The following is a 26226-nucleotide window of genomic DNA, read 5'->3' as shown; positions in this document are numbered from 1 at the left end:
GTGCAGGTCATAGTGCAATAATATGAATGAAAGAGTAATTTGCTGATTAAATTGTTACTTTAGGCTCATCTCTGCTAGGGAAAACAGTGTGGTCCTTTTGCATAAGGAAAATGTTGGAACATTCTCCCCAAACATATAAACTATAACATTAGCCATGAAATAAAAAGGACTATAAGGGAATATTATGAAAAACTATATGCCAACAAATTAGGTAAGTTAGATGAAATGGGCAAATTCCTAGAGAGACACAATTTACCAAAACTGACTCAGGAAGAAATATAAAATTTGAGTAGGCCTATAACTAGTAAAGAGATTGAATTAGTAATTGAAAAACTTCCCACAAAGAAAAGCCCAGTTCCAGATGTTTCACTGGTGAATTCTACCATACACTTAAAGAATACCAATTATTCATAAACCCTTCCAGGAGTATGAGAGGAGAGTATACTTCTCATCTCATTCTAAGAGGCCGAATTTACTGTGATACCAAACCAGACAAAGACATCACAAGAAAAGAAAACTGCAGACCACTATCCCTTATGAATATAGATGCAAAAATCCTCAACAAAATATTAGCACACTGAATTCACTAATATATAGAAATATGTAATATATATATACGTGTGTGTGTACCGGTTAGTATATATTTTGTCTCCCAGAAAAAGCCATATTCTTTGATGCAATCTCGTGAGGCAGATACATTAGCGTTGATTAAGTTGGAACGTTTGGATTAGGTTGTTTCCATGGAAATGCACCCTACCCAACTGTGGGTGATAACTCTGATTGGATAGTTTCCATGGAGGTGTGGCCCTGCCCATTCAGTGTGGGCCTTGATTAATTTACTGGAGCACTATATAAGCTCAGACAGAAGGAGCAAGCTTGCTATAGCCAAGAGGGACACTGACGAATGCACAGGAGCTGAGAGAGGAGCTGCAGATAAGAGACAGTTTGAAGATGGCCATCGAAAGTAGACTTTTGCTCTGGAGAAGCTAAGGGAGGATAAATGCCCCAAAAGCAACTAAGAGTGACATTTTTGAGGAGCTGAAGCCTAGGGAGGAACATCCTGGGAGAAAGCCATTTTGAAATGAGAACTCTGGAGCAGACACCAGCCACATGCCTTCCCAGCTAACAGAGGTTTTCTGGACACCACTGGCCATCCTCCAGTGAAGGTACCCAATTGATGATGTGTTACCTTTGACACTTTATGGCCTTAAGACTGTAACTGTGTAACCAAAGAAACCCCCTTTCATAAAAGCCAATCCATTTCTGGTGTTTTGCATTCTGGCAGCCTTAGCAAACTGGAACAATGCACAGCAAAAATAGGCGCATCCTGGGTAATTGTGAAATGTGATCATCCCACCACAACCATTCTTCTGCTTCCTGGCCCCTTGTCCCTTACAAATAATTCAGAAAAAAAAGCCACACTAACTGAAAGAAAAGCATAGAGTCAAAAGTCAATGCCTATAACCTGTTTATACAACCACCTTGAGGGGGAAGTGTGAAAGAAGTTACAAAAAGAAAATTGAAAGCACAAAAAAGAATGGATACCTGGTGGCCCTAAAAATCCTGGATTTCCTGGATGTCCTTTTTGACCAGGAGGTCCTATCTCACCTGGATGACCTGGCATTCCCGGTGGCCCAGGTTCTCCAGGAAATCCTGACCTATCCAAGCCTGGAATGCCTGGGTCTCCATCTGGTCCTGTTTCACCTCTCCTGCCTAAGAATGAATGAACAAAGGAATGAATGAATTGGTTAACAAACAAGTGCTTTCTCTATCAACTCCAGAAATATTTTATGGCTTAAATATTTAGCAGTATCATTTTGGGCAAGCCACAAATTTATTGTGCAATTTGTTTGTTTATTTACTTTTGTAAAATTTCAATTTCTAAGATCTCTTCTGGTTCTCCCATTCTCTGTTACAATGATTCATGCAGAAATATAAGTAGAGTAGTTGGATTTATTTCTTAGTCTTGCAAGTGGGACTGCACTTAGTGAGTATGCTTCTGTCTTTAGCTGCCGAAGACAGAGCTACTTTTTTTTACAAATAAGGTCTTGGCAAAAATTTTATTTATGGACATACAAGCTGTACGTTAGCTCACAGGCACTATCTGAGTTATAAAGGAGTTTTTCCAGAGACAGTTCACCAGGTGTGGTTGAGAGGAACCAAAAGGATGTTGTAAGTTTCCCATATCTGCAACATCTACACAGCACAATTTATCTTTCTTTTCATGGCCTTTCTTTTATGTTGATTGTAAAGCAACAACAACATAGTTTATAACATGTTAAACTGATATCTTTACATACATTCACTATATATTAATAATAAGATAAATTTACCAATTTAATAAACTTAGGATATATTAAGTGTAAAATTTTTTTGAGACTTTATATATGGACATATATATATAAACATATATACATATATATCTTCAACATTCATATTTTCTTGCATAAAAGACACAAACCAACACACTATATTAACCTCTGATCTCTTCTGCTATAGTAGGTACACACTGCTGTATGCAACCAGTGCATGACAGCAAGGTTTGTATTTCTAAAATAACATTTCTCCGTGAACAGCAGTCAGGGCTTGTTGCTGGACAGTTCCCACCAACAACTTGGATGTAACAAGCTTCAGAGCGCAGAGCAGGAGTTAAGGTATTACTTTCCAGCCTACAGACTGATTTTGAGGCTGCCCTCCTACCTTGTTGCCCTTTCAATCCATTTAAGCCTGGAAGTCCTTGGGCCCCCCTGGGCCCTTCTAGGCACCTTCCTGGGGCTCCTTTTTCTCCAGGTGGTCCAGGGTGTCCTGGATCCCCTGCAAAAGAGAAGCTAAGAGTACATCCAGGTGTCAAAAACTGAGGTCCTGGTATTACAGTTATCCTTCTGTAACATTTCCATCCTAAACCACACCTGTATTACAATCACACATACTATTTTTATACTGAGTACTCACCAAAGAAAGGCAAGAAGGAAGGAGTGAAGGAGCAAAGGAAGGAAGGAATGAAGGAAGGGAGGGAATAAGGATAGCAAGGTCGAGTGGGAAAATAGGCCACACAGATTCTATTTCTTGAACTAAAAGTTCTTTCGAGAAGGACCCTTCATCCCCGAGAGTACCTACACATTCAACTTGCTGCATTTTAACTGAGCTCACAGTGGCGAAAAGTCATCAAATTGTATTGTACCTTCTGGTCCATCAAGCCCTCCATTTCCTGGCATTCCAGGGGGACCTGGAAGTCCAGGGAGTCCAATTTCTCCATTTTCCCCAGAATTGCCTCTTTCTCCTGGAAAACCTGGTAGTCCTGGTTCTCCAGGCATGGCTAGTCCTGGTTCTCCCTATAGCACAGAAATTATGTCAGTTTTACTATATAATGCTTCTAGATTCCACTTTAGGGCTATTTATTTACTTGAAAATATCTGTTACGAAGGTTCTTTTGCATGGCCACCTGCATTCCACCCACTGTCCTTTTTCAGCTCTACTAGCTGACTTTTCTATAGAATTAAGCCTAATAATTCTTCAGGGTATGCCATCCCCGCTTCGTTAGGAGACTGTGGACTTGACTGCAAACACAAAAATCTAGATGTCTTTACTTTTGATAGTTTTCTTATAGCTATTCACATTTCCTTCTAGAGTTCTCTCATTTTACCCTAAATGTTTCTGAGGCCATTAAGGAAGAAATAGAAAGGCAACCCTATCTTCTAATACCTCCTATTCTCCTTTCTAAAAGGGAGGGATAGTGCAGAGAACTTTTTTTTTTAATATTTAAGAGGTAAAGGTACTTTTCATAGTCAACACAAATATTGACAGTTTCTACACCGTGGGCCATCCTGCCTGGGTGAGTATCCTGACTGGCCAATCGTAACTGCCCTCCTCTCCCCCTGATTAGTCTGAATTTTACTTCTCTCAAACCTTGGCTCCTGGTGGGCCTGGCTGTCCAGGTAACCCCGGCTTTCCCATTTCTCCAGGACAACCCGGTGATCCTTTTGCCCCTGGAAAGCCTCTGTCTCCTACAGAGGAAAAAAAAAAACAAAACAATAAATGTTATAGAATTAGTCTTAGTAAAAGATTCTGGGCAGTATCTTTCCATGGAACTATATGAGGAGAAAACCAACTGCTAAATTAGCAATTTAAAAAAATTCAATTCCAAATCACATGGCATTGGTCCCCAATTTAAAAAAAAAAATCACTTCATTTTTGTTATTACAGTGACAGTTTTAATTCAGCAATTCTTCAAGCCACTGATGCTGGTTGAGCATTTGACTGACTTTGCTTTGGAAGTCTACTTTATGTACAGTATATAGCCAGGGGATTTTTTTTACATGTATATATATTCATGTAACCATAATCCAGATCAAGATAAAGAACATTTCTTGCACCCCAGATTATCTTTCTCTATAGGAGTTGTTCAAGAGAATTCTGTCCTAATGCCTTATAACATCCATTTTATGTGATGCCTTCATCACTTATGCATTTACAATGGTACTATCCTTGGGAGAAATGGGAAGGAGTCACACACATCATTTTTTGTGTTCTGTGGTTCAGAAAAGGAAACCTGGTTGAACAAGCCTGTATTCAGAGAATTCCCTTGTGCCCCTAATTTGACCAACTTTTACTTCACAGCTAGTTCAAATTCATGGAAATCATGAGGTTCCAACTGCGAAATTTTCAATCTCCACTTTCAAGGAGCTCTTGGGTTATTTCTGGTTCCCATAGTTTGCAGTCTTCTTCAGAGACTGAACCCATAGACTTACAACCTAGGATGCAATTTATTAATGCAGGGTCCAGGAAGGACCAGGCAAAAATATGGGCCATACAACATAATCCAGAGATCATTAGGAAGAAATCATTAAGAAGAGTTAAAGCCATTCTTAGGGCCTCATATGAAATATGATCACGTAGTCATTAAAAATACTCCTATTTCAAGATCAATGTTCCCACATTTAGGAAGAATTGATGTGACAAACATTGATGACATATTAATCTAAAAGATGAAATACTAAAAAATGGGGTATTTCGACAAACATTTTAAATAATATTGAAGGGAACATAAAATTATCATAAAATCTGCTGTCTGTGAGGCAACCCAGAGTCTGAAGTTATTCATATGTTGTCCTGAAAAGGACTTTGATTTACTCATCTGTGGGAAACCTTAGGTTATTGTTTGACTTCTCAACATCTGGATTTCTTTGGGGTGCTTCTCCTTAGATGGGAAGGAAAATAACTTTTGTGATTTTTTTTTTTAGAGTGCATAGGGAAATCAGTTACTTGTGATTCTAACAGTCCCTTTTCTGTGATTATAAAAGATATGTATAAAGTAAAGGAATGTATACATGTAGAAAGTACAGAATCCATTAAAAAATAACGAAAAAAATTCCCATAATTTCATGATCAAAAAGAAATCACTATTACCATTTGGTGAACTAACTTCCAGTTTTTTCTATGCATTAAAAAATATACGATTAACATGAGGTTGTATAAGTAAATGTGAATCCTACTTTTTGGCCTCACATTATTGTAAGGATTTTTATATTTAAGACTCTCAGAAACCATAATTTTAAAGGATATTGTGGATGTTTTCTATGTTATTCACTATACATACTTATTTGTTCTTATGCCCACAATAAAGCTTTATGTTTCAAATTTTTTTAATTTACCCTTAGGTCCAAGGGGCCCCGGAAGTCCAGTTCCTGGAATTCCTGGTTCACCATCAGGCCCGGGAAGACCCGGATCACCACATTTTCCCGCGGATCCCGGAATACCTTAAAAACACACACACCCACATTACCAACTTTCTTTTCTCTTGCCTTAAAACAAAATGTCTAAGACCTCCATGTCATCCCAGCCCTTTTTGGAAATTAAGAAATAGTTATCACATAACTCCAACTTTACGCCCTTCCTCCCAAAGGACTATTCATTAGGAGCTGCAAGGAATTTTTAAAATATAATTTAATTCCTAAAAAGGAATAATCTATTCTATCTTGAATTATATAAAGTCTTCCTCTGTGTATGCAAAATTAAACTTTAGATAATGTTGGCAAAGAAATTACATTTGCTAATGAAAAAGCTGTGGAAAATACCCTGATTGATTCCTGGGAAACACTGCTTTCTCCCCCATCAAAAATCCATGAGGACTGTTCTGTTCTGAAATTGCTTTTAAGTAATGACATCAATTCTCCTTTGGAATCAGAAGCACCAATGGGAATAATTTGGATAATCTCAAAGGACCTCAGCAAGTCTCCCGCCTGCTTGTTGGCTATGTGACAGGACTCTGGCCTTATGCTCTTCTGGAACCAAAATGCTCTATATTTCCTCCTTGTAATGGGTACCATATTTTGTCGCAACTGGCAAAGGGGATACTCACCAGGAGGACCTCGGGGGCCAGAGTAGCCAGGGGGCCCTGGAGGTCCTGGGGGACCTGGAACTGGTATTGAAACACTGAGTTCTCCTTTTGGACCTTAAGAAAAGATTGATGCCCTTACTAAAGTTTTTTTGGTTCTTAGGGTAAAAAATGTGATTATAAGAGGTTTGCAAACAGATCCCAAGGAAGATAAAAAATAGTCTATGCTTCTCACAGGTTTCAAAACTAGCTTAACGATGACCGACTCACAGAAACTTTCTTATTTCAATCAACAAATATTAATAGGCATCCACTTGCTTATTTAAGTCTTGCTTTGATTAATAACCCAATATGCTGGTCTTTTGAAAAAGAGCCTACTCTAAAAACTTGAGAATATAGAATGAAACTTAAATGTTGAAGACTGGCAGGATATTTATTTATTGGGTGACTAATTTTGATGGGAAAGCGACATGGTCTATTGAAAGAACATGAAGTGTGGCCCAGCAGGTGGACCTAGGTTTGAATCTTGGCCATATAATTTATAAGATCAGTGAGTTTGGGTAAAATTCTTAGTCTCTGATAAGTTCCTCATCAGTCAATCAGAAAAATACCTACCTGGTAGATAACAATTAGAAATAATGTTCTGACCACAGTGGCCAACACTAAAAACATGTTAGCTTTGGAATTGTCCATATATATTCATATATTTATTTTTAAAAATTGATTTACAGTAGTGTGATGTGATAGCAGTGGAAATATTTGATGATAATATATTTTTAGGAAAATCAGGTCCTTTGTTAATCATTCATATTAGAAAGAAGAGAAGAGGGTTTGATGATGGATTAGAACAGGGGTCAGTAAATTTTTCTGTAAAGGGTCAGACAGTAAATATTTTCAGCTTTGTAGGCCAGATGGTCTGTGTTGCGACTACCTAACTCTCTGTTGTAGCAGGAAAGTATTTTCTAAGTACTGTAGACAATACTTAAATGAATAAGCATGGCTGTGTTTCAATAAACCTTTATTTACAGACATTGAAATTTTAATTAATTTAATTTTCACATGTTTCAAAATACCATTCTTTATCTTTTTCAACTATTTAAAAATGTGAAAACCATTCTTAGCCTATGGGCCATACAAAAAGAAGTGTTAGGCCGGATTTGTGTGAGCCACAACTTGCCAACCCTTCACGAGAATGGTGGTTTCCAAAATGAGGTTCAGAAATATATATATATATATTGTATATATATTATATACTATGATATATATATTACACATATTGTATATATATATTATATATTATGATATATATTTTTATTATATATATTTATATAACTATATATTTAGATATATAAAATATGATTTTATATAAATATAAAATCAGAAAAAATATATATGACCATAAAATAAGCTTTATGTATATTTATGGATAAAAACACATGTATACAATTTATAATAGATATGAATACTATGGGGATGCATACTCAAAACTTTTATTGATGAGGAGCATAAAAAGATTTGGTGACTACACTAGTTTATTGGTTTTTACCTTTTAAGATGATTTTACAAGTAAAAATGAGCAAAGTGGCATGATTTGTTTAAAACTGCTGGCAGCATGCATTTCTTTCCATCTTCTGGCATGATTTTAGTCACAAATAAGTATTAGGGACCTAATCCCTCCTGAATCCAGCAACTGTGTTCAGCACATGCGGATCCCAAAAGTTAACTGGACTGATAAACTATCATCAGATTTTGCCTCATTTTTCTTGGATTATTTCAAAGTTTTATCCATGAACTATTGGGTTATGTATCAAAAAGAACAAATTTGCAATAACCTTCATGGATACCCGGAAGAGGCTTCTCAAGATCAGTTTCATAGCTTTTTGCCTCCCCTTTGTTTAGTTTATCTTAATTGGACTTCCACTGATCCCTTAGGATCTATTCATTCCATACATTGATATGAGTAATAGATAGAGTCTATCCTAGGAAATTTTAGCTGAATTGCTCAATAACAAGAAAAAATGGATTTTTCTCTCATACAAAATACATGTTCTTTCCCAGTACCTATAAAATACATGTTCTTTCCCAGTACCTACCAGTCAAAGTAGTCTATTTATGAGAAGCAAGTTGCTACATATTCATTGGCCTTGGAGGATCTTCACTAGTTCTAGGAATCATCACCCCACTCCATGGGAAGACAGGACTGGAAAGAAAACTAACCAACCGGCTTCTCCAGGTGCTCCAGGGGTTCCAGGAACTCCTTGATTGCCCTTTGGACCAGGCTCTCCTTGGGGTCCATAGTTGGGTGGTCCAGCCTGCCCTGCAGGTCCTGGGGGCCCAGGGGTGCCAGGATCCCCCGGAAGACCTTGGTCCCCTTTTTCACCACTCAGGGCCTGCGACAATAGGAACATGTGTGAATAATGCTTAATTCCAGTATCTCCTTATACAGGCTATTCTTATCATGTAGTTGAATCCCAGTAAGCTGTCATTGAAAAGATGTTGAATTAAAAAGCAGTTGGCATATGAGGGGAATTATTACTAACATAAGAATGTGGTACAGTGTCTACTGTTTTGTGCCCTTTGAAATTTAGCATTTCATTAACTTGGAACTTGCTTGAATCCTACTTGAGATGGCCTACAATGATATGCTGCCCATATAATAGCCCCTAAAACTAAGTTCACATTGGCCATATTATCAGCAGAGATGGCATTCATGCTAATGGTACATTTCTAAAGTAAAACCAGTACACCATGCATTTTCATTGTATCTATACTAATTTTTTCTCATAAATAATCTAGTAATTTTTTTGAATTTCAAAGATGAGAACTTTGAAAATGAGTTGTATAGGTAAAAGAAGTTGAATTTCACAAAGCTATCAAAGTTCTCCTCCCCAATATGGCACCCCAAAATAAATTTGATTGATTTGTTCAACATCATTGGGGTTAAGTGATCTTTCTCCTGCTTTTATGATGACTGGATGTAAGACTCTGCAAATCAGCCCCGTTGATTGTTTTTCACTTACTTTCTAAAGTATCTTTACTGAGTGTTTTAATAGAAGAATTAGTGAGATGCAAATGGGGGCATCATATGAACTCTATTACTATTACACCAAAAGAATTCTGGACTCAGTCCCACTAAAAGCATGATGACCACAAAGTGGGCAGCCCGGGGACTCACCCCAAAGAAGTTTTCCAAAATAGGGTTTGAGGAACATGGATCCTACTAGAGCCATCAAATCAAATCCAGTGAGTGTTTGGTAGCCAAAAAGTTTAGCAAACACTGTACACCATATCTACATTTTGGGGAATCACAAGTCATATTCTGACAGTAAAGGGTCTATAAATGTGTCTTTCAATTTTTGTTTATCAAGTATTTGTAAACCTATTTTAGGTGGGACACCTTTTGTTGGATAACACCAATTAACCCTGGGAGAAATTGGTATTCTCTAGAATAGACTGGGCAGTGCCCACTCTTGAGTTACTCTATGACATTTTAAAATAGATCCTTGCGGATATTAATGCTCAACTGAATGTGTGTGAGACTCTATCCTATGAAAAGGGATAGAATTTTCACAAGCATATATTTTAAATGATAAAACATTTGATCATCTTATTTGACTACTTACCCCTAAATAGTCTGGATTTTTTTTTTTTTTAACTTAAGAGTAAACATTGTTCTGAAAATATTTACTAAAACTTTGCAAGATTAAATAGTCACTTCCTGATTTTTCTATATACTCATTTGATACAAACATGGAATTGCGTCGTGTGAAGGAGAAACAAAGTCACTATCAACGTATTAATACCCCAAAAAAGCCTATTTTTAAAAATTGGGTTAAAAATCATTGAATCCTACCCATTTATTGTGTCAAAATACTATAAATATTTGCTCAGATTATTACTGCTAATACTGAAGATTAGATTCATTCCACAGTTAGAGAGATGAACTGGGCTGAGTGACCAACAAAGTTTTGAAAGGAAATCACCTTAGACCACTTCATTTATAGGCGGGTAATGTGGAAAAAGTTGCTAAATACTAACCAGTTGCCCTTTAGGTCCCGGTAACCCTTTAACTCCTGGAGTTCCAGGAATTCCATCGATGCCTTTTTTTCCTGGATGTCCTCTGATCCCAGGATCTCCAGGGTCACCGACTTGCCCTTCTGGCTGGGGTGCTTCACCTTTTTCTCCTTTGAGTCCTGGATCACCCGGAGCACCAGGGAATCCCTAAGGCAGCACAAACATGAGTCTGCATTGCATCTGGGGCGAGTTGTTCTTGTGTCGATCTTAAAAACAAGGTCAACAAGAACTTTTCCATTTTAATGGACATGGAATTTCTCTTAGACACTTTCTTTGGCCCACAAGTGTATTTCAAGTTTCTTGTTTGTTTTGCTTTATTTTTGCTTGATTTTTTGCTTCCGATTCCAGAAAAGGATTCAATTAGACAATATAATTCAATACAATATACACACAGTAAAATTCAATACAGCAATCATCAGGAATCAGATTACATTTGAGCACTGGTAAATTTAACATGCATCTCTGGATAATTTAGTTTAAATCCATTTATCCATATATGATTTTCAGATTCAATATGCTAATCAAAATTTTTATTTTTAAACAGCTTTATTGAGGGAAATTTACATAATTTCCCTCAATACATAAGATGTATCCCTTGTAAAAATACAATTCAATTATTTTTTAATAAATTTATAGTTATGCAACAATCACCATAACCCAGTGTTAAGACATTTTTGCCACCCCCTAAAATTCCCTTTAATCCTTTTGCAGTCAATCCTTGTTCCCATCTTAATCCCAGGCAACCACTGATCTGCTTTCTGTCTCTCTGATACCATTTTAAATGGCTTTATAAATTCATATTCATTCATTCTCACAGTATTCATTTATTCATTTAATCAACAAGTATTTATTAACTGCCTATTCTTTGCCCCGCACTGAACTGATAACCGATATGTGCAAACATATTTCCAGAGTGCTCAAGTTTCCAAATTGAAGCTAAAGCTTCAAAACCATAGATCTTACTGGAAATCCTGGAAGGCCCGCATTTCCTGGGGACCCTGGGATTCCTTTAATGCCCGTTGCACCTTGTCCTCCTGCAAAGCAATGAATTATTAAATATTTACTGAATACCAACTGAGCAGCCGGGGTGATGCATTGTATGAAGAAAATAGGGCGTTTTCTTCTGAGAAAGAAAGATAATTCATATCTTAAAAACATACAGTGCTAGAAGAGAAGGTAAGTAAACAACTGAGGTAAGAGATAACGTTAAAAAAGTGAGCTCTTTTCAATCTTAGTTTACTAAAATTCTCAAGTCTTTTTATTTTGAAGGAGACATTTATTTTTTCTGCTGATAAAAGTAACATATGCTCATTGTAAGAGAATTATACAAAGAAAAGGGAATGAAAATCACCCATAAAGCTACCTCCAGAAGATAATAATTTGCTAAAATTTTAATGTATATTAGACTTAACTTTTTACATCCATAAATTCATAGACACTTATTTTGGAATCACACTATACATACATCAATAGATTTATAGCTTCATTTTAATTGGTTACACAGTTGTCTATTGTTTGGTTGAACCATCATTTATTTAGCTAATTGCTGTTTTTGGACATTTAGATAGTTTCGTTTGTTTGTTTTTGCTTTTTTGTAAACAATGCTATGGTAAACATCTTGGGATATTTAGTTCTCCAAATTTATTTTATTTTCTTAGAATAAATTCCTGGAGATGTAACTGTAAGACCAAAAGGGCACAGCCTCTTCTGAAGCTTTAGATATCTGTTGCAAAATTGCATATTACTGTACAATTATACTTCCCATAAGAATTTAAATGTCTCCACAAAGACAGCACCTTAAAAAAATATTTTGGATGGATTTCATATCAGTTAATCAACAAATGTTTATTCAGCTTCTATTGTTTGCAAGATGTTGAGCTAGAATACATATATTTTTATGGCACAGTGTTAACTGCTTAAGTATCTTTTTTGAGTTCTACCTGTAGTATGCCAAAATGTAGAGAACTGAGGAAAAATACAAGAATGCAACTAGTCATTCAGCAGACAGCAAGCTCCCACGTGCATTCCAGCCTCTCACCAGAGATAAGATTTGCTGGGAATGTGGGAAAATAATGGCTTCTTTCATTTCATTCTTTTCCCTGTCTCTCCATCTCTCTGTCCCTCCTTTCCTTTGGTGTTTGTTTTAATAGAACATTTCCCCCAGAGACTTGGGCTCACAGTAGAAGCTGAGTGAGGAAGGATTCCCCACCTCCTTCCCTCTCAGGCTTGTCCCAGGAGGTCAGGGCAGTGGCAGCAATTGCAAGACAAGCAAGGCGTTTACGAAAGAGAAGACACTGGGATCTGAGGGTGACGAAAGGATCCCTGCCCAAATGCACGTTCTCCATTGCCAGCCATGGTGCCTGAAGCTGCCGCCATTAGAATCCCATTCTTTGGACTGAGGCACAACCTTCCAGAAGACTCCGTGTGAATGCAAATGCCTGCTGGACATTCCCTGTCAGTGTTGCCCGTGAGCCCTTTGGATTAACTCGTCCTCCAAGGGCACCCCCTAAGGAGATGAGTGGCAGCAGAGCCCTGAGGGGAGGCCCGGAAGAGAATGTCTGCATTTGAGCCCCGGCTATGACATTCTTGGCTAAGTTCCCTCATTCCTCAGCCTCTTCACTCTGTCAAATGGGGTTAATGGTAACACTGACCTCTAGGGTGATGTCAGCAATTAGGAGTGAAGGCACACAAGACATTTAGAACTGTGCCCAGTACACTGGCCAGGGATCAGAAATCTGAGTTTTATTGGTAAATGACACACAATTTGATGCAAGGGTCAGCATCAGGAAAGGTCTTAAGGCCAAGGAGATGTTGGGAGAAGCAAGACTGTGAGAAGTCCTGGGTAGCCAGTGGAGTGGGGCAGAGGAACCCAACTAATGAACAGAGACTTTTTCTAGGTCAAGATTTTGTGAGTGGCCAAGTCTGTAGCTGAGGAGGGGGAGTTAGACAAGTGGAGGCAATGATGGTTTGAGTAATAGCGTTAGGGTGAAAAGTCCTGGTTTGGCATAGAAGTTGCAAAGAGAAAGCCTAAGAGTCATGCTTTATTTATTGGCCTATGAATTTCTTTCCTTCAAAAATTGATTTAGTGGCTAATATTTGAAAAAAAAAAACGCATGAAATTTTGCATACAAATCCTGATTTACTTCATTTCATAAAAAACTGGAAAGTTTATCAACACAAAACCTAAAATGCTGCAAAGTAACAGTAGGCTCGGGCTGCATGTCTGATGGCTCCTTTAACTGGTCCTCCAGTTTACCGCAGTCCCCACCACTCTCTATGGTTTCCACCACTGAGGATATTCCTGTAATTTTTTTTATGGCACTTGTATCCTTAAGAAGAAAATCCATATACCCATGATTTTTATCAGAAGCAGAAACATGAAAATATAGACTGAGAAGGGTCATATCTTTCAAGAAAAAAAAATGGGAGAAAGCTTCTTTCTTTATGAAAGAGAAAAGTGTATGTTTAGCAGGGCTGCTTCACAGCTTTGTCTGCTGGTCCCCTGTAGGAATCTGAGTTTACAATTTCTTGCTAGAGTTCAACAACTAAAATGGAACAGGGCAAAATGCCAGCTTTATGTGTGATTTGGTTCTGCTTTATGTTAGCAAATAGAGTGTATGTTTCTATAAGATCTAAAAGGACTCAATTCGAAAATCTCCCTCCCAGTTCATGCAAACCACATCACGACATCCAGCAATCCTGTATCTTTTTATACCTCAATGATTTTCCCCTTTTGTACTTGCAAAAGTACTTGTGTGCAAATTTTCTGTACCTGGGACTCCTTTAATGCCATCCAACCCTGGCAGTCCTGGGAGACCTGGAAGCCCTGGGGTGCAAGGGCACTGTGTACAAAGGAGGCCTGGTTCTCCTGCAACGAGATCATAAACCCACACCGAGTCCTCAGAAAGCAAAGAGATTTTCCAACCACATCTATGAAAAACCCATAGATCAAGAAATGAAATTGTTTTATTAGTGAAAAGCATCTAGATCATTGTGCATATTAACAAAAAATCATTCATCTATTATTTTTGTTTACTTTATTGATCTGAGCTGGATAGTTCTTATGAGAGAGGAAATCCCAAGAGTCTAACACAAAATGTCTAGGATTTCAGTGTTTCTTACCTTGAGTGCAGGATAAAACTCACATTCTGAGGGTCTCCAGTGATTTATTGCATGGGGCTAAATAAATTATTGATTTACAGATATGCGAACACTTTGAGCTAAATCTTTTGAAAAAGATGCCATCAATGACTGGCTGTTGTTTGGGTTCATTGTTGTCTCAGGGGAAAAATTAGTGGTAATATGATAATGGAAGTGGCTTATTCAAGTATAATAACACTAATGAGTGAACCAACCTTTGGGCCCATCGCTTCCTGGGATTCCTGGAGGACCTGGATGGCCTGGAATTCCGTCATCTCCAGGTGGGCCCTTCAGAAAAATGATGTCACCTATAAAAATACAATACCAAAGCCAATTGCTCATTTCTTTGTTTAATTGTTAATTAGCAATTGTTTTACCACATGAATTCTTTTATATGCACTCCCCTGACCTTTGTATTGGAAGGTTATTTGTAACTGAAGAGAGCATGTTACCTGTATCTGAAAAGAGCACGTTGACCAGCTCCTCCTTTTACATTACATAGATGTGATATTTTTTGATACTGATGTCATTGTTCTTTGAAAGCTCATTATATGATATTTCTCTTCACATAACCAACCCATGTTATCTTACTCAGTTCTCAGTTATTCCAATACTTTCCTTTTAGCATCTTGATATATCCCAGATACATTGTTATTTTTCTGATATATTACAGATGTTCCATAAATACTGAGTGAAAGGATGCGTTCTGACTCAGGGTACCATCTGTTTTCTCCTCATTTCATCATTCACAGCAATTAAAGCTGCTCTTTAAGAAGGCTGTTGCTAGTCTTTCACATATGTCCGCTACCGTAATGTTGCAATGAATAGCTACTTCTCTTAAATTGGGAAGCTGTATTCTATGAGCTAATTTTTGTCTTGCCATTTCAAATATAGATTGAAGGCAATGCTGATTAAACAAAATATTTAAAAACAGTGCTTATAGCTGGTCCAAATTTCAGCTCAACTGGCTAACAGTGCAAACAATGTAGTTGGAATCCCGTATATGTTGTATTATGTCTGCTTGACCACAAAAGCAATGCCCATTTTTTGGATCCGGTTTTCTACATCTTTAGGATAGTCATCTTTAAACACTGAAATCTGATGGCAGCTGTCATTTTCATGCCAATTTGACAAATATTTGAGTAACTACAGTGTTCTGGCCCCCATGCTACTTACAGGGCTTAAAACAGGAAACACGGCATGGTCTCTGACCTCCAAGAGCTTTGATTTTTGTAGGATAGATCGACAAATAAAGACCAGGTAATGTGAAAAATTCTACAGTGGGATAAGCATGGGTTTTACAGGATGAGATGCTAAGTGAAAGCTTTCTGGAGGACTTGAACTTGCAAAGAGAAGAGAGGGCAGGAAACCAGGGCTTCTGTTCACAATGCAGCAGGGCTGTGCTCTAAGGTGGGAGGGGAACGGCGCCTTCTGGGAGGGAGCTGTTCATGTGCAGGAAACCCAGGTACAGATCCTGACACCTAGAAGACTCTCAGGGCTCCTAGAAGGACTTAGTATAAAAGACAGGCCCTCCCAATCCTTCCAGGAAAGGTATTTAATATATAAATAAATAGCAATCTGTATGTTCATGAGGCTCTATTTTGTATCCGCTAACACATGACATTGAGTGGCTCTGTAGGAAAGGAAAGGAGACGAGTTCTGCATCAGAACCTCTGGGTACCACTTCAAAGCCCCTTGGCCGCAGGGCTGTGATCTCTGACCACTTCACCTGGCAACATCTTGCCTCGTGTCCATGGGGCACACACTGCCTCTTGCCCTGGGGCTTCCCTTTTGATGTCAAGGCTTGGGATGCCCTGGGAGCCATGCACACCCAGCCTCCAAGTGTTGAGGGTGGAGGACACTGTCCTGTCCTGTGAGGAACATTTTTGACCAGTGGGAAATAGGAGCCCAAAGATAAATTCTTGCCCCTTTCTCCCCTGGGAAGGGCTATCCTAAAATGGTTATATGGCTTCTTGGAAGAAAAGTCTCAAGGGACCAAACAAGCAGTTGCACTTGGCCAACACCAACTTGATGACCATCCCTCCTTCTCCATTTCATTCCCCTTGTCCCTACCTCTTGCACTGCTTTTGAGGAATTCAGGCTAAAAATATGTTGCACCTGCAAAATAGTTATTCCACCATAGTTTCTTTTACAGTTAATAGCATTAAACACGATTGGAAAAGTGACCCATAAAACTCACATAGACGGATGCCCAAGCTGTGAGTAAGGTTCACTGCCCCTGATTTGCACACACCCGTCACTGGGGGAGGGACACAAAGGGAGCCCCATTGGGCATCTTTACCTGGTGGCCCTGGAGGTCCTGGCAACCCTTCAGGGCCTGGTGACCCAGGACAACCCGGGGGCCCAGGCAGCCCCACTGCGTACTTCCCTGGGGGTCCTCGCTCTCCTTTGCTTCCTTTCATGCCCGGCACTCCAGGGGTTCCTCTGAGACCAGGCCTCGATGACCCTTGGAGAAAATGACCATTTTATTATATTTTATTTTTCCTGATTAATATATATTTAGTTTTTAATTACAAAAGTGATATAGTCCTATTTCTAAAAGTTGCACAATTTAGATATATAAAATAAAAAGTGAATGGCCTTGCTTCCCTCCTCTGTGGCTTTATTAAACTATTAGGGCCCAGCAAACAACACTCCATTCCCACGAGATAATTTACGTAATTGACTATAAGGGACTGAAATAGAGTCGGGAATGCACTGCAGTCTTTTTGTTTAAAAGGATTTTATGAGAAATTCTTGAATACATGCTAGTTTGGAAACTTTTTTTTTTTTTGGAGAATAGAGAATGCCTACCTCTCAGTGCCCTAAAGGAGAAAGATAAAGCTGTAACTGAACTTGATTCCTGTCAGTTGTCCTCAGTATAAGAGGGTGTGGTGATTGGGAAGGTGCCAGATAGTATAAAACCCATTTTATCTGCCATTCTGGGGAGGGAGACATCTCAAATCTCTACCTCGTGAACAGTTTAATAGTTAAGCAGAGAGACCAAAGGGCTGAGAAACCAGTGGGAATAATATCTGATTATTTCTAACCATATATTTTTGAGGATAAAGGTAAATCCTTCTGACGGATATCTGTTTCAGCATTTTGTACTTCTCACTCACTGGCTTCTTAAAGAGCCTATTCATTCTTGAGGGCCTGGTAGGGAGATGGACATCTCCCCTATCTTTGACCAGAACTTGAAAATAAACGTTTGCTCCTCTCTGGCTTCAAGAGATGCCCACCATCAACAGTTTGTTGCATATTTTTCAATACATACGCAAGCACACATAATATTTGTCTATTTATCTACCCATTTTTTAACAATGAGATTTTAGTATACATCTAGTTCTGCAATCTTCTTTTAATTCATTTTTGAAATTATGAAACAGTTTTAAATATACAAAGTCATAGAGAGAAAAATATAATAAATGCCAGGACACTGGCCACCCTTCTTTATTCAAATTTATGCCATTTTTTCTTAGCTTATTTTTCTTTTGAAGATGACACATTATTGTTACAACTGAGGCTCGCTGTGTACCCACTCCAGGTCCTATTCTCCCTTGTCCCAAGAGGCAATCATTCTAATGACTCATGGAAATTTTTACGCTTTTCTGGAGTTGTCTATGTATCCATAAACAATATATTGTAAAATTTAAAAGCTATGTTGGCTTCCTTATGCAGCTTGTGATACTTTATGAAAACTATCATTTAAAAGCAACCAAGTTGCATAAAGTTCTTGTTTTATTTCTCTGGGCACCTCTGAGTTTCAAGGCTTCTGCTCATATCCCAAAGTTACTCTGAAACTTCCCTGTCACTAAGGGCTTCAGGCTTAGTTGAAACCACTCAGAAGTAAAAAAAGAGCATTTCTATGCAGTCTTCTATTCCCTTTGTCTGCTGTGAGTCACAAAGATAATAATTAAGAAGTTGGGAATAATTTTTAGATGAATTCAGGAAGCATCTCTCCTATGTAAACAATGCAAACTTAATACAGTGTGGTGTACTTTCCTTTTTAGTGGCATTTCTATTTGTACCCCAAGAAATAAGTACGTACCAGGGCTTCCAGGAACCCCAGGAGCGCCACTGGGACCTGTGAATGCATAACATTAATTACTTGCAAAAGCTATAAGCACCGCCTTCCAATTTTTTAAATATAATATTTTTTTCATACTTTTATTCCACTCTTAAATGGATAAATATCCAAAAACCTTACATATATAGACAAATTGCCAAGAGGAAACCAAGCTGAAATGTTTAAAACTCAGAAGTAAATCTGATCCTTTTCAAGTAATTCAGCAGCGATTTACAATGAGCTGCTCTGTGTTCCACTCTTTGCTGGAAGTTTCAGATGCAAGAAAAACAGATGCAGTCAGAATTGTCAGGGGTCTGCTGTTGGGCCTGGGGTTTGACCAGGTGCTTCCCAGCTGCCATATTTCATGGTATTCTAATTCTTTGATACATATGAGTGATTTATAGCAAGTATACTGAATTTAAAAAGAATTCTATATCTATGTCTATGTTTATCTGTCCATTTACTTGAAAACACTTGGAGACTTCTGTTCTGTTAAGTGTCTTCTTTGAAATCCTGTTTATATCAATAACTTGCCTAAATCAGTGGTTCTCAGTCCTGGTTGCACATTAGAATAATTTAGGGAAGTTTTAAAAATCTGCCAGTGCTCAGGAACCTCCTCCAGACTAATTAAATCAGAATCACAGGGGACGGCACCCGGACGTGCTTCCCAGGGAATCTAATGTGTAGCCAGGGTGAGATTTGGGCTAGAATAAAAGTGAACCCTATTGTAAACCAGGGACTATAGTTAATAGTACAATTGTAAAAATGTTCTTCCAAGAACTGTAACAAATGTACCACACTAATGCAAGGTGTTAATAAGAGTGTGGAATATGGAATTCTTAGGAATGCTAAAAATTTCTCAAAAGTGCCACTGGCAAGTAGATTTTACTTGTGCATGATTTTTTCTGTAAACCTACGACTTCTCAAAAAAAAGAAAAAAGTGGTGCCATGGGCACCAGAGGATTGTTCTGACAGTCAGGAAACCAGGGTTTTCAGGCCCCCTTGCCACAATTTCTGTGGATTTGCTCAGGGGTCTTCAATTTCTCCTGGGAATCCCACTGGGTAATTGCTTTCTTATACTTGCCAGACTTGAACTTCATGCCCTCCTATATGAAGATAATTTAAATGCTACATCATAAATGAAAATTAGTAGCACCTCCCCACCCTCACCCCCCCCAAAAAATTCCAGCTATGTAAACACATACCATGCATTATCTTTAAAGTAAGCCAGGGAAATGACCAGCAAATGCTTTCAGGAGAAGTTTATCCTTACCCTGTGGACCACGAGCTCCCTTGGGCCCCCGTGGACCTGGACTTCCTTCATCTCCTTTTTCCTGGTATGCATCATAATATTCTGTCTTAAGGGAGCAGGAAATGAACAAAGAGAAAAGATAGCTATTTATGGACAGCTCACCAAATGCAATTACTTCATTTCTTCATTTTAGCCAGAAGATACTTTTTCCTTATTTTCCTGAATTTGTAGGAGGAATATGATAGTCAACATACTTGTAGATGGAAATGTTTAGGAATAAAAGCTGACTTTTCTGGTATATTAGAAATAAATTTTACAATGTGACCCAGCTCACACACACATATTTATATATACACATATCTATGCATACACAGAAATCAGTTTCACAAAATAATCTTTATTATTTCTACATATGATTAACTCTGACATTTTTTATTCTGTTCTATTTTACTTTTTAAAAATGCTGATCCACTAAATTTTCTAAACGGTACAACTCTACAGTCGATTTGTTCAAACACCACAATTGCATGGAACTTTGAATAGGAAGTGAGATACGGTAGGTTAGTATAGGCTGGAGTGAAATAGTGATATATCCCAGAGTAATTTGGGCAGATAATAAAAAATATATTTACAGCCTCCCCCTCATCAGCCCCGAGGATCTGGGGGAAGGTGCAGATGTGTTGGACTTCCTCACCTGGACTGGTGTTAATGTTGTCACAAACATTGGGACTGGCGGTTTGATGTGCTGAGCCCTCAATCATGGGACATGCCCTTATGAAGCTTGTTACTGCAAAGGAGAGGCTAAACTTGCATATAATTGTGCCTAAGAGTCTCCCCCTGAGTACCTCTTTGTTGCTCAGATGTGGCCCTCTCTCTCTCTAACTGAGCCACCTCGACAGGTGAACTTTCTGCCCTCCCCATTATGTAAGACCCGACTCCCAGGGTTGTAAATCTCCCTGGCAATGCAGAATATGACTCCCAGGGATGCATTCTGGCATCATGAGACTGAGAGTATCTTCTTGACCAAAAGGGGGATGCAAAATGAGATGAAATAGTTTCAGTGGCTGAGAGATTCCAAATGGAGTCGAGAGGTCACTCTGGTGGACATTCTTATGCACTATATAGATAACACCTCTTAGGTTTTAATTTATTGGAATAGCTAGAAGTAAATACCTGAAACTACCAAACTCCAACCCAGCAGTCTGTACTCCTGAAGACAATTATATAATAATGTAGATTACAAGGGGTGACAGTATGATTGTGAAGACCTTGTGGATCACACCCCCTTTATCTGGCGCAGGGATGAGTAGAAAAATGGGGATAAAAACTAAAGGACAAATGGGGTGGGATGGGGGGATGATTTGGGTGTTCTTTTTTGACTTTTATTTTTTATTCTTGTTCTGGTTCTTTCTGACGTAAGGAAAATGTTCAGAGATAGATTGTGGTGATGAACGCATAACTATGTTATCATACTGTGGACAGTGGATTGTATACCATGGATGATTGTATGGTGTGTGAATGTATTTCAATAAAACTGAATTTAGAGGCGGGGCAAGATGGTGGATTGGTGAGGTGTATGTTTTAGCTACTCCTCCAGGGAAGTAGGTAGAAAGCAGGAACTGCATGGACTGGACACCGCAGAGCAATCTGACTTTGGGCATACTTCATACAACACTCATGAAAACGTGGAACTGCTGAGATCAGCAAAATCTCTAAGTTTTTGCGGCCAGGGGACCCGCGCCCTTCCCTGCCAGGCTCAGTCCTGTGGGAGGAGGGGCTGTCAGCACCGGGAAGGAGAAGGGAGAACTGCAGTGGCAGCTCTTATTGGAAACTCATTCTACTGAACCAAACTCCAACCATAGATAGACTGAGACCAGACACCAGAGAATCTGAGAGCAGCCAGTCCAGCAGAGAGGAGACAGGCATAGCAAAAAACAGCAAGACAAACTCAAAAATAAAAGCGGATGCTTTTTGGAGTTCCCGTGAACATAGAAAAGGGAAGGGCAGAGCTCAGGCCCCACAGGCTCATTTGCAAAACCCAAAGAAAAACTGATCTCTCTGCCCCCGGATCTTTACTTAATAGCCCTAATTGCTTTGTCTCTTAGCATTTCAATAATGCATTAGATCTGCCGGGAGGGCCCTTTTATTTTTATTTTTATTTTTTTCATCTTTTTTTCATTTTCTAAAACAATTACTCTAAGAAGCCCAATACAGAAAGCCTCAAAGACTTGCAATTTGGGCAGGTCAAGACAAGAGCAGAACTGAGAGCTCTGAGACAAAAGGCAATAATCCAGTAGCTGAGAAAATTCACTAAACACCACAACTTCCCAAGAAAAGGGGGGCATCCTCTCACAGCCATCGTCCTGGTGGACAGGAAACACTCCTGCCCATCACTGGCCCCATAGCCCAGAGCTGCCCCAGACAACCCAGTGTGATGGAAGTACTTCAAATAACACGCACACACCACAAAATTGGGCGTGGACATTAGCCTTCCCTGCACCCTCAGCTGGTTGTCCCAGACTTGGGAAGGTGGAGCAGTGTGAATTAACAAGCCCCATTCAGACATCATTTCAGCAGACTGGGAGCCTCCCTACACAGCCCAGCAGCCCAGAACCGCCCTGGGGGGATGGCACTCACCTGTGACATAGCACAGTCATCCCTCAACAGAGGACCAGGGGGTGCAAGGCCTGGAAGAGGGACCCATTCACAAGTTTCAGGGGCCACACGCCAATACCAAGGACTTGTGGGTCAGTCGCAGAGACAAACTGTGACAGGACTGAACTGAAGGATTAGACTATTGCAGCAGGTTTAAAACTCCAGGAACACCAGGGAGATTTGGTTGTTAGAGCCGCCCCCCTCCCTGACCGCCCAGACACATGCCCCTTACACAGGGCGGGCAACACCAACTACACACGCAAGCTTGGTACACCAACTGGACCCCACAAGACTTACTCGCCCACTAACCACAGAGGCAAAGTGGGGGAGAACTGCCTTGAGGGGAACAGGTGGCTCGTGGACGCCACCTGCTGGTTAGTCACAGAAAGTGTACTCCACGAAGCTGTAGACCTGACAAATTAGAGACAAGGATTTCAATTGGTCTACAAATCCTAAAAGAACCCTACCAAGTTAAGCAAATGCCAAGATGCCAAAAACAACAGAAAATTTTAAAGCATATGAAAAAACCAGAAGATATGGATAACCCAAGCCCAAGCACCCAAATCAAAAGATCAGAAGAAATACAGTACTTAGAGCAACTAATTAAAGAACTAAAGATGAACGATGAGACCATGGCACGGGATATAAAGGACATCAAGAAGAGCATGGAAAAGGATATAAAGGACATCAAGAAGACCCTAGAAGAGCATAAAGAAGACACTGCAAGACTAAATAAAAAAAAATAGATGATCTTACGGAAATTAAAGAAACTGTTGACCAAATTAAAAAGATTCTGGATACTCATAGTACAAGACTAGAGGAAGTTGAACAATGAATCAGTGACCTGGAAGATGACAGAACAGAAAATGAAAGCACAAAAGAAAGAATGGGGAAAAAAATAGAAAAAATCGAAATGGACCTCAGGGATTTGATAGATAATATAAAATGTCCAAATATAAGACTCATTGGTGTTCCAGAAGGAGAAGAAAAGGGTAAAGGTCTAGGAAGAGTATTCAAAGAAATTGTTGGGGAAAACTTCTCAAATCGTCTAAACACCATAAATACACAAATCATAAATGCCCAGCAAACTCCAAATAGAATAAATCCAAATAAACCCACTCCGAGACATATTCTGATCACACTGTCAAATACGGAAGAGAAGGAGCAAGTTCTGAAAGCAGCAAGAGAAAAGCAATTCACCACAAAGGAAACAGTGTAAGACTAAGTAGTGACTACTCAGCAGCCACCATGGAGGCGCGAAGGCAGTGGCATGACATATTTAAAATTCTGAGTGAGAAAAATTTCCAACCAAGAATACTTTATCCAGCAAAGCTCTCCTTCAAATTTGAGGGAGAGCTTAAATTTTTCACAGACAAACAAACGCTGAGAGAGTTTGCTAACAAGAGGCCTGCCAAACTGGAGGTACTAAAGGGAGCCCTACAGACAGAGAAACAAAGAAAGGAGAGAGAGAGACATGGAGAAAGGTTCAGTACTAAAGAGATTCGGTATGGGTACATTAAAGGATATTAATAGAGAGAGGGAAAAATATATACGACAAACATAAACCAAAGGATAAGATGGCTGATTCAAGAAATGCCTTCACGGTTATAACGTTGAATGTAAATGGATTAAACTCACCAATTAAAAGGTATAGATTTGCAGAATGGATCAAAAAAAATGAACCATCAATATGCTGCATACAAGAGACTCATCTTAGACACAGGGACACAAAGAAATTGAAAGTGAAAGGATGGAAAAAAATTTTTCATGCCAGCTACAGCCAAAAGAAAGCAGGTGTAGCAATGTTAATCTCAGATAAAATAGACTTTAAATGCAGGGATATTTTGAGAGACAAAGAAGGTCACTACATACTAATAAAAGGGGCAATTCAATGAGAGGAAATAACAAACATAAATGTTTATGCACCCAATCAAGATGCCACAAAATACATGAGAGAAACACTGGCAAAACTAAAGGAAGCAATTGATGTTTCCAAAATAATTGTGGGAGACTTCAACACATCACTCTCTCCTATAGACAGATCAACCAGACAGAAGACCAATAAGGAAATTGAAAACCTAAACAATCTGATAAATGAATTGGATTTAACAGACATATATAGAACATTACATCCCAAATCACCAGGATACACATACTTCTCTAGTGCTCACGGGACTTTCTCCAGAATAGATCATATGCTGGGACATAAAACAAGCCTCAATAAATTTAAAAAGATTGAAATTATTCAAAGCACATTCTCTGACCACAATGGAATACAATTAGAAGTCAATAACCATCAGAGACTTAGAAAATTCACAAATACCTGGAGATTAAACAACACATTCCTAAACAATCAGTGGGTTAAAGAAGAAATAGCAAGAGAAATTGCTAAATATTTAGAGACGAATGAAAATGAGAACACAACACACCAAAACCTATGGGATGCAGCAAAAGCAGTACTGAGGAGGAAATTTATAGCACTAAACACATATATTAAAAAGGAAGAAAGAGCCAAAATCAAAGAACTAATAGATCAACTGAAAAAGCTAGAAAATGAACAACAAACCAATCCTAAACCAAGTAGAAGAAAAGAAATAACAAGGATTAAAGCTGAAATAAATGACATAGAGAACAAAAAAATAACAGGATAAATAACACCAAAAGTTGGTTCTTTGAGAAGATCAACAAGATTGACAAGCCCCTAGCTAGACTGACAAAATCAAAAAGAGAGAAGACCCATATAAACAAAATAATGAATGAGAAAGGTGACATTACTGCAGATCCCGAGGAAATTAAAAAAATTATAAGAGGGTACTATGAACAACTGTTTGGCAACAAACTGGATAATGTAGAGGAAATGGACAATTTTCTGGGAACATATGAACAATCTAGACTGACCAGAGAAGAAACAGAAGACCTCAACCAACCAATCACAATCAGAGAGATCCAATCAGTCATCAAAAAGCTTCCCACAAATAAATGCCCAGGGCCAGATGGCTTCATAGGGGAATTCTACCAAACTTTCCTGAAAGAACTGACACCAATCTTACTCAAACTCTTTCAAAACATTGAAGAAAATGGAACACTACTTAACTCATTTTATGAAGCTAACATCAATCTAATACCAAAACCAGGCAAAGATGCTACAAAAAAGGAAAACTACCGGCCAATCTCCCTAATGAATATAGATGCAAAAATCCTCAACAAAATACTTGCAAATCGAATCCAAAGACACATTAAAAAAATCATACACCATGACCAAGTGGGGTTCATTCCAGGCATGCAAGAATGGTTCAACATAAGAAAATCAAACAGTGTATTACAATACATTAACAAATCAAAAGGGAAAAATCAAATGATCATCTCAATAGATGCTGAAAAAGCATTTGACAAAATCCAATGTCCATTTTTGATAAAAACACTTCAGAAGGTAGGAATTGAAGGAAACTTCCTCAATATGATAAAGAGCATATATGAAAAACCCACAGCCAGCATACTACTCAATGGTGAGAGACTGAAAGCCTTCCCCCTAAGATCAGGAACAGGACAAGGATGCCTGCTATAACCACTGTTATTCAACATTGTGCTATAAGTGCTAGCCAGGGCAATCTGGCAAGACAAAGAAATAAAAGGCATCCAAATTGGTAAGGAAGAAGTAAAACTGTCATTGTTTGCAGATGATATGATCTTATATCTGGAAAA

The 26226-nt window shown here is 38.7% G+C and overlaps 1 protein-coding gene across 5 annotated transcripts in view; it reads right to left on the bottom strand.

Annotated features, from left to right (window-relative positions):
- Positions 1–26226, bottom strand: part of COL4A3 (collagen type IV alpha 3 chain) — a 151526-nt gene that overhangs the window by 29822 nt on the left and 95478 nt on the right. For all 5 annotated transcript variants that reach the window (XM_037848460.1, XM_037848458.1, XM_037848461.1 and 2 more), the window contains 14 exons: positions 19891–19975; positions 18600–18635; positions 16851–17015; positions 14764–14856; positions 14181–14276; positions 11372–11442; positions 10373–10555; positions 8556–8724; positions 6359–6451; positions 5652–5756; positions 3907–4004; positions 3182–3332; positions 2701–2814; positions 1546–1713 (listed from right to left, as the gene is read on the bottom strand). In XM_037848460.1, the coding sequence (XP_037704388.1) occupies positions 1546–1713; positions 2701–2814; positions 3182–3332; positions 3907–4004; positions 5652–5756; positions 6359–6451; positions 8556–8724; positions 10373–10555; positions 11372–11442; positions 14181–14276; positions 14764–14856; positions 16851–17015; positions 18600–18635; positions 19891–19975 (1627 nt within the window). The remainder of the gene's footprint in view (positions 1–1545; positions 1714–2700; positions 2815–3181; positions 3333–3906; positions 4005–5651; positions 5757–6358; positions 6452–8555; positions 8725–10372; positions 10556–11371; positions 11443–14180; positions 14277–14763; positions 14857–16850; positions 17016–18599; positions 18636–19890; positions 19976–26226) is intronic.

This window comes from Choloepus didactylus, chromosome 9, assembly GCF_015220235.1.
Source record: "Choloepus didactylus isolate mChoDid1 chromosome 9, mChoDid1.pri, whole genome shotgun sequence".
Lineage (NCBI taxonomy): Eukaryota > Metazoa > Chordata > Mammalia > Pilosa > Megalonychidae > Choloepus > Choloepus didactylus.
Note: the sequence above shows the minus strand (reverse complement) of the source record. Positions and strands in the feature narration are given on the sequence as shown.